This window comes from Eptesicus fuscus, chromosome 13 (assembly GCF_027574615.1).
Source record: "Eptesicus fuscus isolate TK198812 chromosome 13, DD_ASM_mEF_20220401, whole genome shotgun sequence".
In the NCBI taxonomy this organism is placed as follows: Eukaryota; Metazoa; Chordata; class Mammalia; order Chiroptera; family Vespertilionidae; genus Eptesicus; species Eptesicus fuscus.
The window spans coordinates 62,992,416-63,006,131 of NC_072485.1; the positions used below are offsets into that span (position 1 = coordinate 62,992,416).

A 13,716-nucleotide genomic window follows, 5' to 3' on the forward strand; every position below is an offset into this window, starting at 1 on the left:
GAACAAGACAATATGATTCCTCCACTAGCTGAATTTTCAATATAATCAATGTAAAAATAAGTTTAATTAGTCTTATTAAAACCAATTTGAATGATGACAACTGGAGTTATTATGGAAATGCCTATAGTAAGATTAGAAAAAACAAGCATAAAAAAATCCTAATAATCTCCTATCCTTGGAGTTAGCCACTATATAATTTGTGAATATGAGTTTCAAACTTTCACCTATGATTTTATAGAAATATAGTATTTTCTTTAAATGAAAGTGTGACCATATTAAGTATATAGCTTATAAACAGGTATATTCACTTAATGATAATATCCTTATGTTATTAAATATTTGTTGAGAACATATTTTTTATTACTTGTTTTTTAACATCCTAGCTAGTTGCTCTAAATGTTTCAAATGTTTCTAAATGTGAATAAAGCTGGAGTACCGTTAGGGTAGGCAGCTAGGAGTTAACAAAAGAGAAGGTAGCTAGACTGGAAGAGCCTGATTGAGTCTGTAAATTATGGCTTTAGACACCCTAAAGGAAAGCCACATCCTCTGCCATAGGGGATGTAATCCCCACTCCCCGGATGATCAACTTCCCAATGGAGGGTGGAGGGGGTGCATAACTGGCCTTTAGGAGGGATAAGGAAAATTCCCTGACTAGGCACTTGAGCAGTAGGAGCCAAGATGGGGACCATAAGGAGAGAAATCTAGACTGGGAAAAGATTGGCTTGGATAGGGGAGAGCCCAGCCCAAGTCCACCACAAGCCAGGAAAGAGATGGGTTAGTTTGAAAGAAAGCTTACCCCTTCCCAAGTGCAAGGTAATAAAAGCCTAACAAAGCATTTGTGTTTTGTGTTCTCTCTCCATAGCAGCCCTGTGGGTCCCAGCGTCACTACACAGGCCATTCCACAGGCCTGGGTGGAGCAGTGCAGCTCCAGCCGAAGCACAGCTGGGAGCAGAGACTATGGACTACCAGGGCTTTTAAGTTTTGGATCTTGACCCTCCTGATGGGCACTCAGGCTCACCAGGCCCAGGACTTATTCCACGGCAGATGAGCTAAGCCACCTGGTTGCCAATGAGACACCAGGAACCTAGAGACAGTCCTTTGTGTTTTGCTCCAGCTCCATTAAATCTCAACAAGGCACCTAATCCTCCTAGGTGTGGGTCCCCAAAGTGCTATTGTGGCAGCCCCACGAAAGAGCTGTTTCCACACCGGTAGCAGTTCTTGTATACACCTTTGACAAACAATTGAAGAAATCTTTAGAAAGTTGCAGAAGTTCAATTCCCAGATCAAAATATATGAATACTTTTAAGGCTGATGAGTGTATTTCAAAATTGAATAGCTTTTTAGAAATGTACTAATTTCTAAAACTACCAGAAATAGTATATGAAATCTCATCTAATTGCGCCCATCACTAAAATAAAATATTATTCTTAACCTTACTAATTTTAGAATAATTCTCTAACTGATAGCAACATTTTAATTTTTCAAAAAAAATTGTTTAATTTTTTAATCATATCAACATTCAGGGAAAAATATCAGGGGATAATCTGTGAGATTTTATGGACTATAAATTATTTTAATATTACTTATAAAATCATTTCATTAAAAAAAGAAATTCCTGCAATATAGAATATATATGTTGAACTTCTAAATATTTTAAACATAACCAAGTTCAAAATACCTAATTAGCCCAATGCCACCTTTCCCACGTACTTATAAGAAGATATCCAATTATCTTGAAAAAGGCAATTAAAATTACTATGAATAATCTCAATACTAGGACATGTTATAATTTATTTGACAATTACATTTTCCACAATGATACTGTCAACATAAACTGTGAAACTATAGCTCCATCTTGTTTACAAGTATCAGAGACAATATGCTCACTATTCTGTTGTACTTAAATGTTGCATTGCAGTTTTTCTTAATAGGTAATATGTGACATGAAACATCTCTGATTTTATGCTTCATGATCTCCATTCTAATGTTTAACATTAAGAAATTATATTTATGTATTACACATGTCAGAAAACAATATTTAAAAATTAAGCTAAGAAAAATAATAGCAACCATGTCTTTCATTTTAAATACAAAATATAAGTCTTTTGTTCATATATGGTTAAAGAGCCATCTGTAAACAGAAATGCAAACTATTTACATTTTTCTGATTTATGTAGCTAGCATTAAGTATTTTGCCTGTTTGTTTTATATTTTCTGAAATTTGTTATGAATCAAAATATTGTCAATAAAATCAGAAAAAATCAAGAGATACCTTTCAAGATTGACTCATGAGTTTTAAAAATTCATTCTTTCTATTCTTTATTCTGGTTTTTATAACAAGGAAAAGAAAAAAATGTAATTATTTTTATTTTAAAAACATACTACAGGAAAAGATACCTTCTAAGTCAAGCTGAAGTTTACATTATTTATTGCTATTTTTATTCAAAACTGTGCATTAGAATAAATATTTTTCTAAACACCAAAGTATATATAATACATGGTTCTGGCATATTTATTTTTTTGAAAAGGTACTCTGAATCTTAGACAACATAAATAGTAGGCAGTAGGTGGTTGCCATAGTAGCAAATAAATAGAAGCATAAAAATACATGTAATTTTTCAATTGTATACACTTTTTTCATAAATATGCATATTTTATGCATTACAAGGATTACTCAATTCCTGCTTTAGCTCCCCTTTTAGAGAAAGAAAATACCTAACTCTTTAGAAATAAAATATTAGCACCCTGGCCAGTGTGGCTCAGTTGGCTGGAGTGTTCTCCCATGCACTGAAAGGTTGGGGGTTCAATTCCCAGTCAGGGCACATACCCAGGTTGCGGAATGGATCCCTGGTCTGTGTGTTGGGATGCAACTGACTGATGTTTCCTTCTCTCTCCCTTTCCTTCATCTCTCTCTAAAATCAATGAAAATATATCCTCGGGTGAGGTTTAAAAAAAATAAGATCAGCATAGAAATAGAAAGGCTCAAAAAAGTTTTGAATACTCTATGAAAGATCTTAAGGTTTTTATGTCAGTTTTCCAAAATGAAGACAGGAAAAAAAGAAAATTCTCATTTTAGCCTGTTTGCTCAGTGGATAGAGCATTGGCCTGCAGACTGAATGGTCCTAGATTCGATTCCAGTCAAGGGCACATGCCCAGGTTGCAGGCTCGACCCCCCAGTGTGGGGCATGCAGGAGGCATTTGATCAATTATTCTCTCTCATCATTGATGTTTATATCTTTACCTTAATCAATAAAGAAAAAAACCTCTCTCATTCTATATTATTTTAATGGTAAGTTCTTTAGTGAGGGTAAAAATGAATAAACAACACCACCCCCGCCCCCAGCATTAAAATCCCTTTTATTTTGCAAAGTTTATTATCCACATGCATTGAAGGTAGCACTTGACCATGGAAAGCTGAAAGCCCTCTTAATCACAAAGAAGCCCAAGAAATTTAATGCTAACCACAAGCTACTATTTGAATAAATGATCTGAAAAATCATAGTACCAGTTTGCTAAATGTGGAATTCAAAGAGTACTTTCTCCCCTCCCTTTATTAAAATACAATCTTCCTATTTACAGGTATCCTAGAAGACACAGAATACACATTGATCAAGTAATCTGAATTTTATACGTACAACTTAAGAGGGCTTCACATATATTTCATAAGGCTGGAGAGGGAAGCAGTTCTATAAGCCATGATGTGAAGTTTGAAATCTATTGAATGGTATGGGTAAGTCAACCTAAATACAACAGGAAAGGTTCTCAACTATTATTGGGAAACAAATCCTTCAAATCTGATCATATAAATTTGGACTTCCAGTTTGTTACAATAACAACAATTAGGTGGAATGAGAATTTAAGACCTTTAAAAGATTACCATCTAGCTCTGGCCGGGTAGTTCATTTGGTTGGAGCATCATCCCGATACACTAAGGTTGTGGGTTATATCCCTGGTCAGGGCACATACAAGACTCAACCAATGATTGCATGAATAAGTGGAACAATAAATCGATGTTTCTCTCTCTCTCTCAAATTGATTTAAAATAAAAAAATCACCATCTAGGCAGGGTGACAAATATGATGTGACAAAAACAGTGAGTGCTCCAGGGCTCACCTTATGTTCTCACCTTGATGAAGAAGCCATACACTGTAATGGCTAAGGACTGACTGAACTGGCCTGCAATAGGAACATCCTCATCAAGCATGTGCATGATCCTACACTTCCATTGAAAAGAAATAAGGTTGGTTCCCCATTCCACTGAGGGAGATAGTAAATTTAAATTATAAGAACTCCAAAGAATGACCTAATGTGTTAGTCAAATATTTATGACTATCAAAATAGAATGGAACAGGTCACATGAATGATATAACTACTGCAAAAGGAAAAAAGAATATCTTTATTCCTGGTCCCTTCCAAACCCTGGAACTATTTCCTTCTGCTTTCACCATCTTAAAGTAATGGGAAAATGTCCCTGGAGACTACAAAAGGGAAAAAAAACACATACCCATCTTTTAAAACAAGGGGAAAATGAGTTGGGTAATTAGACAGCTTAGTTTAACCTGGGAACATGCACGAACAAATTAAACAATCAATTAGTAACAACTAGAAGCTCATAATATACTGGAAAAGAACCAACATAGTATTTGAAAAGCCAAATATGCCAGATGAACGTAGTATCTTTTCTGATAGAATGATAGGTCATATTATCAAGTAAAAAGTGAACAGTATAATCTATTTCAGTGTTGTAAGCCTTTTTATTCTATACCCCGATTCAGGATAGGAAAAAAAATGGTTTGGGAAGAAAAGCATTTAAAAACTGGCTTCAATGCTAAACCAATGGCTGTTGACACATCTCTCTCTCTTGAGGACCTGTTTCAGAACTGAGTCGATATCTTTATTGATGGCTAGTCAGGAATCTTGGCCTTCTTTATGTTTTTACTCCATTACATCATATCCCTGAGATCTCTGAAATTAAAAACATTTGTTTCCTCAGTTTTCTGTCCAACTTGTTGACCTTTCTTTTCCCTAGTGATCTTAAACTACTTGTTGCTTCAACTCAGTGGTGCTCTGTTGGACAAGATGTAAACCCATTTTAGATAGAAATCTGAGAGAGAAAGGGGGGGCTTCTTCAACAGTGCCATGGTCGGACAGCCCAGGTCCCCATGAACTCAGTTATGGGTAGCAGTTCTCCGTCACAGGAAAATATGTAAGATTTCTAAACCAATCTCACTCAAGGAAATAAATGAAGACTCTGTCCAAAAGTCAAGTAGCTATGTTGATTGGTGGTATGTTAAAACTGGGAAGAAGAGGAGGAGAAAGAAAAGGAATTGAGAGCATGGGAACTCACTGTTCTGATCCAATAAAGTCTGCTAGTTAAAACTGCTCTATAGATGAAGGAGGTCCCTGTGAAATAACATCTTAGTTGGTCATGAGACATAAAGACATATTTTTATAGTAATATCAATATTATTAAACTGGATTGATAATTGCTAGGATCTTGACCCTTTTTATTGATAATTTGCTTTTATCGTTATAATATCTGAGTTTTCCCTGAAACAGTATGTAAAGAATTTTAGATGGCTCTCCACACCTTTCCAGACACAATCCATTTTTACTGATTTACTAGAGACTCAGTGCACAAAATTCATGCACTGGTAGGGTCCCTAGCAGCTGCTGGCTGTCACCAGGCACTCCCTCCCTTCCTCTGGCCGGCCCCGCCCCCTGGTCAAACTCACAGATGAACTCTGGGTTGAGGGGACAATTTGCATACTACGCTTTTATTACATAGGATAATTACACTAGCATATAGATTATGCCTTCAAAAATGTAGATGGATCTAGGATGGCATACCTCTGTAAGAGATGGTATAACACAGAGCAAACTGTAGCAAACTGAAACAAGACATAATCTCATTAGTGCAATGAAATTCAACTCAATTCTTTAAATATGTATTGATTCCCATCTAATACCTATAATTAAGAGATTTCAAAATGTAAGTTAATTTACCAAATATATTTTCAATCTCTTCAAATACTTTAAGTTTGTCAATTCTCCATGTACTGAAAACTATTATCAAGTTTCAAGTCCAAGGCTGGGAACCAAATAAGAATAGCACTTGAGTCCTGATGACAACAGGCTTAGACTCATCTACCTAAAGCAAGAAACTGGGAAACAGGTATACTGTGTACTAAGATCAAAAGAACTGTTACAAAAAAATCTCCTTTTACATCTGATTAAACCTCCTTTTATCTTACGTCTTCTTTTGCAGGATTACCCAACTTTAACCTAAGATGTGAGATCTAAATAGAATTTTAAAATTCCAAACTTAAATACATATATGTACATTGTACCATGGAATAATTTTTCATTTTCTTGTACTGAAATAAAAAAATGTATTTAAGTTTCCCTAAATGAAGGCAGAAACTAAATAAAATTAACATTCATAAAGATTAGCATTGCAGAATAGGATTTATACTACCAATAAAAAATCATAGACTCTTTCAAATTAATATATCTTACTGTCTTTCTCTAATGCTCCTGGTTCACCTGCAGCACATCAGACAAGGTAATAATTTATGATAATCACATGAAAATATACAATTAATATTCATCACCTCTCATTCCTCATCACTTTAGATGATCAGTAATGCAGAGTGAAAATGCTGTCAGATTTCTAATTGCTTTGTAATGGGCTTGAAACAGGGAAATCATTAAAGGCAAACAATCTGTCATTTGTCTGTTTCTTTAACTATCTATCATACAAAAAAACTCATTAAAGAAATTGCTAATGAGCTACGAAAGACTATACTTATGGTGCATCTCCTGTAGATTAAAAAGTAATACTATGAATTACTTTAAATATTTTCAGAATAATATTTTTGTGGAAATTCATCATATGAAAATATTCTTCACTATATTTTTTAAGCTGTGTGATTTCATTATTTTGGCATCTAATCCATCATTATAAAAAAAAAAGCTTTAGCATATAAGATTTGTTATTCATCAGTCTCTAAATAATTAAATCGAAAGGTTGCAAGAAGCTGAAATGCTAAATGTGTTTATTACTAGTAAACTGACTCAAGAACTAAAAAATAGTGCTATAGTAACCCTGAGGCTAAATGAAGAATATATTTTAAAATTTACCCTCATATCTCTGTGTATTCGAACTGTTGAAGTTGCAATGCTTCATTCATCTTAAATAATGCTATTGTGATACAAATATTATATTAAACTATTGAAATTAAGCATAACCTTAAACTCTGCATGAGACATCACTACTTTGAAATTTTTGCAGATATTAGCCAAAATTAAAATGTTTCATAATATTACTAAAAATAATTTTAAAGAGGAAGACAAATAATTTCTTTAAACAACTACACCATATTTTACATGTCTCATTAATGCTACCATTCTATATGAGGTACTTAGTGCTGTATTTTAAAAATCTATGATAATGACAAGAATTTAGTTTAAAAAACAAATAAGCATATAAACAAACATAATCCAGAAATGTTTTGTTAGCTTTATAGTCCAATTGCATTTTATTTTAGAAGAATTATGATAGTAACATAGATAACACTGTTACTTTGTTTTTCATTTTGGTAATGATGAATTAAATCATGTATTTATTTCCTATAAAAATATAATCTTAGTATTAAAGTCAAATTTCTTTTAAATATGTATACCTATTCATATCTATTGGAATACACACACATTTATAAACCAAAATGCAAAGACATGCTTTGCCTGGTGCTGTGATATGTACCAGTGAATTCCAAGCTAACTTCAAAAGGTTCCATAACACTCTGGAAATGTCTTCATTATACTCCCTAATTGACTTAAACAGACTTCATATCAACTATTTAACACATTTTAATCCACAAATTAACACCTTTTAATCATTCAGATTAACCTTTCTTCTATGAGTCAATTACATGACAAAAATAATATAAACTTTTAAAAATTATTCAGGTTTAAAAAACTACAATGGAAGAATACTTTCTAAAAAAAATAGCATATAAATGCATTTCACCACATGGTCCAAAGAGACCATCACAAAGTTTCAAATTTTGAGGTAACTGGAAAGCTCACAGAAAAGCCACAGTGGTCATAAGAACAAATAAAAAAAAGGGGGTAAAGAACTGAATAGGGGAGATAATAAGATGGTATTACTAAAGAACAAAACAAACAAACAAAAAACATCAAAAAAACCATACACACACACACACACACAAAAAAAACACAACCCAGAAAATGTATTTTATACAGAATCTTTATGAGATTCATGAAAAGATTAAAACATCAGTTGTGAAGAAGTTAGGAAGACAGGAACAAAATTCTCAGATAAGATAAAGACCTTTAAGAGGTCAGAAACAAGCTTGAAAGAACATTGACAAAACTGAAGAAAGAAAAAAAAGGAAAACACAGCAACAGGGGTGACAGCAAAACCTATTTACCTCTTTGACTCTCATATTTAGTGCATTGCCTTACTCAAACGCAATGAATGTTCAGTGATGATTATTGCTGAAAAGGTGAAAGAGAGACTAGATCAAATGAAGACAACCAGCAAGGAGCAAAGAGGCAAAAATGAAAAACCATTTCTGAAGATGAGGCACGATTGTTCATTAGATTCTCAATACTGTCTAAAGCTTTATGATAATTTGCCACCTCCCAAAAATAAGTTTCTCTAATTCTAGCCATTCATGTCTCTCCTCACTCGAAACATTATTTAAATTAACACTTCCATACATCTTCCTGGATTAGCCTAATTTTGATTCAAGAATTTCAATCATTCAAGTAATCTGCTTATTCTATTCATGTAAATTATTAACTGTCATAGTCTCTCTTATTTCCTTTGGCATAATACTTTCCACAGATATTTCTGTTCTTTATTTAATTGTTGTCTACACTGATAAATTCTAAGCTTCTAAGAGGGCTACAGCCAACTCTGTCTTGGTTCTTTTATAATAGAGTGTGGGACACATAGTAAACACTCAATAAATATTTATTGAATGAATAAGTGAATAAAAGCTATGTATGTACTATGTCATTGTGTGTGTGTGTGTTTTATCTCATCACTAGCTAATTCTAACTTCCCATTAGATTTTAAATTGCTCTAGGGGCAATAACTTAATTTTAGAATAAAACCATAATATTCTGTGGTACTTAAATATAGCTTAGGTCAGTAATATAAAAATACTAAAAATTTAGAGATAAATAAGATCAAGGGAATTAAAAAAGAGTTGGGTAAATAAACAAACAACCCAATTAAAATATGGGCAGAGGACAAGAACAGACACCTCTCCCAAGAAGACATGCAAACGGGATACAGATATGTGAAAAGATATTCAACCTTATTAATAATTAGGGAAATGAAAATTAAAATTAAAATGAGATACCACTTCAGATCTGTTAAAATGACTATTATCAACAAGACAAGTAATAACAAGGGAAGGAGAAGTTGTGGAGAAAAGGGAATCCTCATTCACTGCTGGTGGGAATGTAGACTGGTACAGCCACTATGGAAAATAGTCTGGTCATTCCTCAAAAAATTTAAGAATAGAGTTACCATACGACCCAGCAATCCCTCTCCTGGGTATGTACCCAGAAAACTGAAAAACATATATTTGAAATGATATATGCACCCCTATGTTCATTGCAGCATTGTTCATGGTGACCAAGGCATGGAGACAATCAGTTTCCAGTGACAGAAGATTGGATAAATATGTGGTACACATACACAATGGAATAACTACTCAGCCATAAGAAAAAAATGAAACACTGCCATTGGGACAACATGGATGGACCTTAAGAATATTATGCTAAGTGACACAAGCCAGTTAGAAAAAGCTAAGAATCATATGATTTCATGCATCTGTGGGATATAAAACTGAAACTTGTAGACACAAACAGCAGTGTGGTCGTTGCCAGAGGGAAGGGGGTAGAGGTAAAGGTGGATGTGGGTGAAGGAGACCTAATATATGGTGATGGAAGACGACTTGACTTTGGGTAGTGGATACACAGTGCAATATACAAATCTTGCATCATAGAAATCGACACCTGCCAAAACTGGTTTGGCTCAGTGGATAGAGCGTCGGCCTGTGGACTGAAGGGTCCCAGGTTCGATTCCGGGTAAGGGCATGTACCTTGGTTGCGGGCACATCCCAGTAGGGGGTGTGCAGGAGGCGGCTGATCTATGTTTCTCTCTCATCTATGTTTCTAACTCTCTATCCCTCTCCCTTCCTCTCTGTAAAAAATCAATAAAATATATTTTTTTTAAAAAAAGAAAAAAGAAATCGACACCTGAAACCTATATGATCCTATTAACCAATGTCACCCCAATAAATTTCATTTAAAAAAATAGTTGGCAAAGAAACCAGTAAAAGAGCCAGGTAAATATAATTCTAGGATAAGAAAAAAATTAGCAGAAGTATACTGTAGCTATTGCAAATGTTATCCACCACTAAAAGCACAATATTACTAATATGATCTCAAATTAAAACTGTGTTAATGTGTGGTGGTCATCAACACATTAGTTTATGGACAGGCAAGTACTAAAATGACAGACTAAATAAGAATGTGATTTTTTTTTTACTAAAACTATAACCAAGGGTCTTAAAACCCTGCTACATCTGTAGCTATAGCTACTTTTAGGTATAATACTTGATCAATCATCATGAAATCAAACATTTAATGTACTTCTACCTTGCTATGTTTATGCTAGTGACATAAGAATGAAGTTTTTGCCCATGTTTTTAATTTATCCTGCAAACTATAGTTCAACAAACATTTGGGTTTTATTTCATTTTTTCTAATTCAATAGTTGGTAGCTTTTGTTTGCTCTGTGTGGAAATTCCTAAAATACTGCTACAAATATCAAAACAAAATTTTAACTATTAATAACAACAGCTAACATTTACTGGGTACTTACGACTTTCAGGCACTATTATCTTTTTAATCCTCACAACAAATCTATGAAGGAGATACTATTATTATTCCTATTTTACAGAGGAAGGAACCAAGGCACAGAGATTAATTTAAACTGTTCACATAATCAGTAAGAGGTAGAGTTTGGATTCAAATCTATGCAGTCAGTTTCCAGAATTTATGCTCTTAACCACAATGCTAACATAGTTTATATTTCTGAAATGTTAATTTTTACATGAAATGGATAAATTACTTTCTTAAAATAAGGTAGTAAGAAATAAACCTATTCTAGGTACCCATCACTAGAACTCTAGAGAATGTGGCAAACTAGCTGGTGCTTAGTTTCTCTGAGAGATGTTCCTACCCTCAGAGATCTTACAATCCAATTAGAGAATCAGAATATACATTTGACGTGTATAACAATACCCTGTAGAATAGGATGAATGCAAGTGAGTAGTAAACACAGGACTTGCTATGAAAGTTGAGAGGAAGAAAGTAATTTCCAAGGACTGGGACATCATAAAAGGTCTGATAAAAGAGATAGGTCTTAAAGAAGGGATAAAACTCATAGGAAGAAGAAAAGAGCTAGGATATTATAATAAGCAAGGGGAACCATGTGAATTATAGATGAAGTACTAAGAAAAGACCCATTTGTTTATATGTTTCATGTATTAGGTAATAGTGATGAGGCTGGAAAACTAAGGATCATATTGGGAAAGTAACTGAATGCCAGATTAAGGAGTTAGGACTTGATCCTCTTGACTACCTGCCCTATTCAATAAAGTAGTCACTAGTTAGATGTGGCTTTTGAGCACTCGAATGTGGTTAGTCCAAGTTAAGATGCACTGTACAGTTAAAATACACACCAGCTTTGAAGACTTCGTATGAAAAAAATAATGTGTTATGTTTTTGTGTCTCCTATGGAGAACCTAATCTATACTTATAGCTTGAGATTTATTTTTTACTTTACTGTGTCAGTTCATTATTCTTTATAATTCATACCATCATTAAATAATTGGCCATATTGAAATACTTTATTGAATGTGCTCAGGCTTCTCCTGATTGCTCAAATTGAGATTTTGTAGAAGAAAAATAATTTAAAAAGAAGGAAAGCAAATCTAAGCAATAACAACAAAACAACCTCAACATTCCAAGTGAAATTAAATCATGCTGCCAAGAAATGCCATACAGTTTCTGCCTCTAGGCACAATGCAAGGAAGAAAGGTCAACATAAGGTAAGCAGCACAAAGAAGATACAAGGTAAAAGCAGAACGGAAATAAAGGGAGATGGAAGAGGGGAAAACTAAACAAAAGTTAAACGAGCAGTTTATTCTGCTTTTTCTGTAAGCTTCAAAGATAGCATGGCTGCCCTGGGAACAGATAGACTTGCTAAAAACCATGTTCTGCTGCTCTCATAATTAGCTATTTGGACTTGATCCTTGGTTTGTTTCTTCCACTACAAAATGAGAAAATAATACCTGCCTTACCTTCCTCAGTGGGTTAAAGTAAAAGTGAAGCGAGACAGTAAATGTGAACAGACTTGGAAATTGTGTGTGTGTGTGTGTGTGTGTGTGTGTGTGTGTGTGTTTATCTTTTAAGCCAGATGCTAAAATCTAAAAGAAACAACTTGGCTTAACATCTTTCCCAGAAAAAAAATATTTTTTTAAACTGAAAAAACAAACTATTCAGCATAGGTTTTATTTCTCTTAATGTTCGAAAGAGAACATTCTAAGAGAAGTACAGGGACTTGAGAGGAATCAGTTCTCATTCTTAACCCCCCACCCCGCCATAGTGCATTCACCAACCACAGAACGGGGAGCAGCGCCGGGTAGGGCGCTTTGGGGATGGCGGGGGCAGCCGGAGGCCTGGGGGCAGGCTCGCTGAGGCAGGAGAGAGAAGCGAGGGTAACGGACCAGGGAGAAGAGGGAGTTTAGAAGAAGGGGAAGGATGCCTTTCCCCATAGCTCAAGCACTTACTGCTGCTGCTCCCCAAGTCCTTAGAAGCGTCGACTGGGTACCATAGCAGCGACTGGTTACCATAGCCACCGCGTCCTGGAGGGTGGAGCGACGCTTCCGCGTAGTGTCTCGGCCTCTACGCCTCGACTGGGAACGTGGTCACGTAGGAGCAATAACTTCCGGCGGAAAAAGAAGCCGGTTCCGAGTTTTGGCCGACCGGTGGCGAGGAGCCCGTCCCGACGCCTCTATGAAGTTTGGTAAGTTTGATTTCGAGTGGAGCCAGGGGAGGGTACTCGCCTGTGGCTGACGATGGGGCCGCCGGTGAATTCAGTGAATTCCGAAGAGCCTTTTTTGAGGAGGCCTTGCCGTCTCCTTAAGTTCACAGCTGTGGGCTGAGGTTGCCTGGTTTCCGGGCTCCTGGCGGGGTCTCCGCTGTAACCTGGAGACTACAGACGGTATCCTCGAGGGGACACTTTCAGGGGGCTCTGCGCGAGGTCTGAGCGCTCCCCCAATAGCAGAGGGATTCTTGCTCGCTACCTCCAGCGTGATGGGCTGTTTCTCGTGTTCTTCTTAAAAAATAATTTGGAAGAAAAGTGAACTGTGACATTTAAGAGGGAATGCTCCCAAATTCTTGTTAATTCTTTGGTCTTTTTGCTTTGCTTAAAAAAACAAACATTTGTTTTGTAAACATTTAGTAAGCTCCTTTAGTGTATTTAGTGAGTACTTACCGTGTGCCACGTTTACCATAAGACCAGCAGAAATACCTTCTTACAGTGTAATCCATCGCTCGGGTTCATTATCGAATTCAGTTGTTTTCAATACTGTTGTATATTCC

At 35.3% G+C, this 13,716-nt stretch overlaps 2 protein-coding genes across 3 annotated transcripts in view; one reads left to right on the forward strand and one right to left on the reverse strand.

Annotated features, from left to right (window-relative positions):
* The window catches only part of DCDC1 (doublecortin domain containing 1), a gene marked incomplete at its 3' end in the record, with an annotated part of 313,690 nt that extends 300,699 nt beyond the window's left edge, over window positions 1–12,991 (reverse strand). The window contains exon 1 of the mRNA XM_054725690.1: window positions 12,903–12,991. Coding sequence (XP_054581665.1) covers window positions 12,903–12,965 — 63 coding nt within the window. The remainder of the gene's footprint in view (window positions 1–12,902) is intronic.
* Window positions 12,992–13,064: 73 nt separating this feature from the next.
* DNAJC24 (DnaJ heat shock protein family (Hsp40) member C24) overlaps window positions 13,065–13,716 on the forward strand; it is a 39,181-nt gene continuing 38,529 nt past the window's right edge. For both annotated transcript variants that reach the window (XM_008148940.3, XM_054725796.1), the window contains exon 1: window positions 13,065–13,138. The gene's annotated coding sequence lies outside the window, so the exon portion shown is untranslated. The remainder of the gene's footprint in view (window positions 13,139–13,716) is intronic.